This window comes from Amphimedon queenslandica, unplaced genomic scaffold, assembly GCF_000090795.2.
Source record: "Amphimedon queenslandica unplaced genomic scaffold, v1.1 AMPQUscaffold_10306, whole genome shotgun sequence".
Classification (NCBI taxonomy): Eukaryota; Metazoa; Porifera; class Demospongiae; order Haplosclerida; family Niphatidae; genus Amphimedon; species Amphimedon queenslandica.
The window spans coordinates 1-2,925 of record NW_003549423.1 but is presented as its reverse complement, the minus strand read 5'-3'; the positions used below and the strand labels follow the sequence as shown (position 1 = coordinate 2,925).

The 2,925-nt window shown below is 37.5% G+C and overlaps 1 protein-coding gene across 1 annotated transcript; it reads right to left on the bottom strand.

Annotated features, from left to right (window-relative positions):
* Positions 1 to 2,164: 2,164 nt before the first annotated feature.
* On the bottom strand, positions 2,165 to 2,919 carry LOC105315424 (ubiquitin-like modifier-activating enzyme ATG7). Its single transcript, XM_011410076.2, has one exon. It carries the CDS (start codon positions 2,873 to 2,875, stop codon positions 2,297 to 2,299), a length of 579 nt encoding a protein of 192 aa, XP_011408378.2. The 5' UTR covers positions 2,876 to 2,919; the 3' UTR covers positions 2,165 to 2,296.
* Positions 2,920 to 2,925: the final 6 nt, after the last annotated feature.

The window sequence follows — 2,925 nt, the reverse complement described above, 5'->3', positions numbered from 1 at the left end:
TTGATTATCATTGAGAAGTGACGTACATGTACAGACAGACAGATCACAGTGGTCTCGTACTAGTAGGACTCACTCATGCTCACCACAATTATATTATAATACTTACCAGTTCTTTCCATTCCATTTTGTTTATATTTAACAACCAACGGTAACTGGTGAGGAATGATCCACCCACCACTAGTAGGTGTGGTCCTGAGCTACAGTTGATCAATACACTGGAATGAGCACATATCTCCTTAGGCCATTTTACTCGTCTTATAGGATAATACTTTGTACATTTCTAAAATAATAAAATATTTAATTATCATAAAACACACACACAATAATAATACACACATACATGTACAATACATTATTAATTAATACATGTTATTCATGTAATTATACTAATAATACACTCACCACTGATGTATCAGTAAATTCAAATACATATACATCATTATTCTTTGTATCACCATAACCAGTATTACCACCAAAACTACCACCAAACAATATAGCAGTGGTATTAGTTATTGATGTTAGAGTGAACTGATCAATAGGAGGTGGTCTGTCTCCAGTGACAGTTGGTGAAGTCCATTCACCTAAAAATAATAAAAATAATATGAACACACACACACTGTGAATTAATCATATTGGACAAATGATTGTACATGTACATGTAACAGGGAGAAAATTTGGCAAATTTCCGCCATTGGAAAAATGAAGCTCCACCAAAATTTTAATACAAAGCCATGGATAGAGTAGGTTAGCATTGCCAAGAGAAGGAGTGAGGTATGGGGCAGGAACAAATCTTAACCACATTCCACCACTGACTGGGAAGAACCCTGTACAGTATTTAATTACAAACTTAGAAATATTTATATTTTTATAACTATTGGAACACAAGAGATAGATACATTAGAACATAGTCTAGTGTGGATCAGACAGAACAGGAAGAGTTGGGATACCACAACAACATTTTAACCCTTCACATCCATTTCTCAATACTGGACTGTCTGACTCATCCCTAGCAAACCAATTTTAAATAATGGGGAAACCCCTCAGTCTGTTAATAGTGACTAGTAAGTCAATGGGTATGTTAATCTCTGAGGAGACTGGTACTTACAATCAAGGTGGAAGTCCAGTGCTATAGGCTACAGTTATAGTAGTTGGGTACTAAGATGTAACCAGGAGGATTATGATGTCATACATAATAAGTACATCAATTTAATTACTGTATATAAACTACATTTATAAACCTAATATCATATTATACTGACCAGTTTTTAATCTGTACATATGTACTTCATTGCAACGTTCCTGGGAATGAAATAGATCTTGATTGTACTGGGCACCAGGTTGTGTTGGGGTATTAACAGAAGATGGTCCCTCTCCTCCAATTACTACAAGATAGTCCTCACCATTCACTTTTATTGCTATCATGCCACAGAAGTACTTCATCATAGGACCATGATGAGATGTAGTAGGAGAGAGTTCCTTCCAATTGAAGGTATCAACATTAAAACTGTATAAAATATTATATAATATTTATCAGTAACTATTATGATTACCTGTATAAACTATTATGAAAGCAGCCAAAATGACCACACCAGCCTCCAAAAAAGAATATTTCATTTCTAATGACAGCAGCAGCATAGCCACTGACACCAAGTGGAGGGTCACCAGTGGTTAGGCTTTTGTACCCACTCACCAGTTGGTAGGTGACAGACCTCCATTACAGAACACATTGATTTCTTCTCTTCATTATTGTGTGCTCCAGGGAGATCAGGCTGGGTTCCCACCCCACATGTACAGGTAGTCTCCTACCTGTACTGTAGAGTGATCCCTCCTCTCCACTGGTTGATAGACTATAGATAACAAGAGGACACAGTAATATAGTGAATAGTTATAATAAGCAGAGGATACAGAGGAGTAAAGTAAGGGAGAGAATAAGAAAGAAAGAGATATAAAGAGAAGAGACAGATATACTGACTTGTCTCGTTCCTTTTCCAAGACATTTTCAGCCACCCCCACCCACGTATTACGTATAATACTTTAATTACAAGTAATAAAATTCCTATCATTCAGTAGATACCAAATATTCACACTAAATATGTAAAATTGCATTAAACTAAAAAGTTAACAATAAAGCAGCATATCACACCTAATAATAATAATAATAATATTTTATTTTATTTTTTCCTCATAGGGCCTTCCCTCTCCTTTCCCTTTTTTTTGTTTTTCTCTATTATTAGCTCTAATTAGTTCTTGTTTTTTGGGTTTATAATAATAATAATAATAATAATAATAATAGTTCCTAATTCTCCTCAGTGTCACTGTCACTCAGTTCCCACACATGATCTTCAAGAGTATCAGCATACAGCTGACTCAGACCAGTCAGGTCCTCTAGATAATTCGGAGTATTGAACACTTTCAATAGAAACTGGAACCCATCCTTAGCATACTCTCCAAGGACAACATCAGAACAAGCTGTACACTTATCAAACCTCTGACTGGCCGGTATGACATTTTGAAAACGAGAGAGGAATCCACGAATTTGATGAGGGACAATACCAAGAGGACTGGCCTCAGACCCAGTCTCATTAATGTCCTCTTGATCAGGATTAGAATCAGCAGGGGCCAGCCCTTTATCAGGATGCTGTAATAAAGAGGAGAGCAGTTCTACTGCCAGACCACCTGCTATCATGGAGAGACCAGGCCTTGATACAGTGCACTGCTGGTCTAGGGTACGGTCACGAGTAGAGTCAGTGGGGGCTACAACATCGTTACAAAAGTAGCAGCCTAACTGTGACCCAGGGATGTGGTTAAAGAGAGGGCGTCTGGTCTCGTTAGATGGGCCAGTACCAGGTGGGCGGTACCCGTGTCTCATTATCATAAAAGTATCAAACCCAAGGGCAGCGTTGATGCATATCTTGGATAAAGATG

Coding starts and splice junctions, on each gene's coding strand:
- LOC105315424 (XM_011410076.2), bottom strand. CDS start 2,875: ATGATAATGAGACACGGGTACCGCCCACCTGGTACTGGCCCATCTAAC.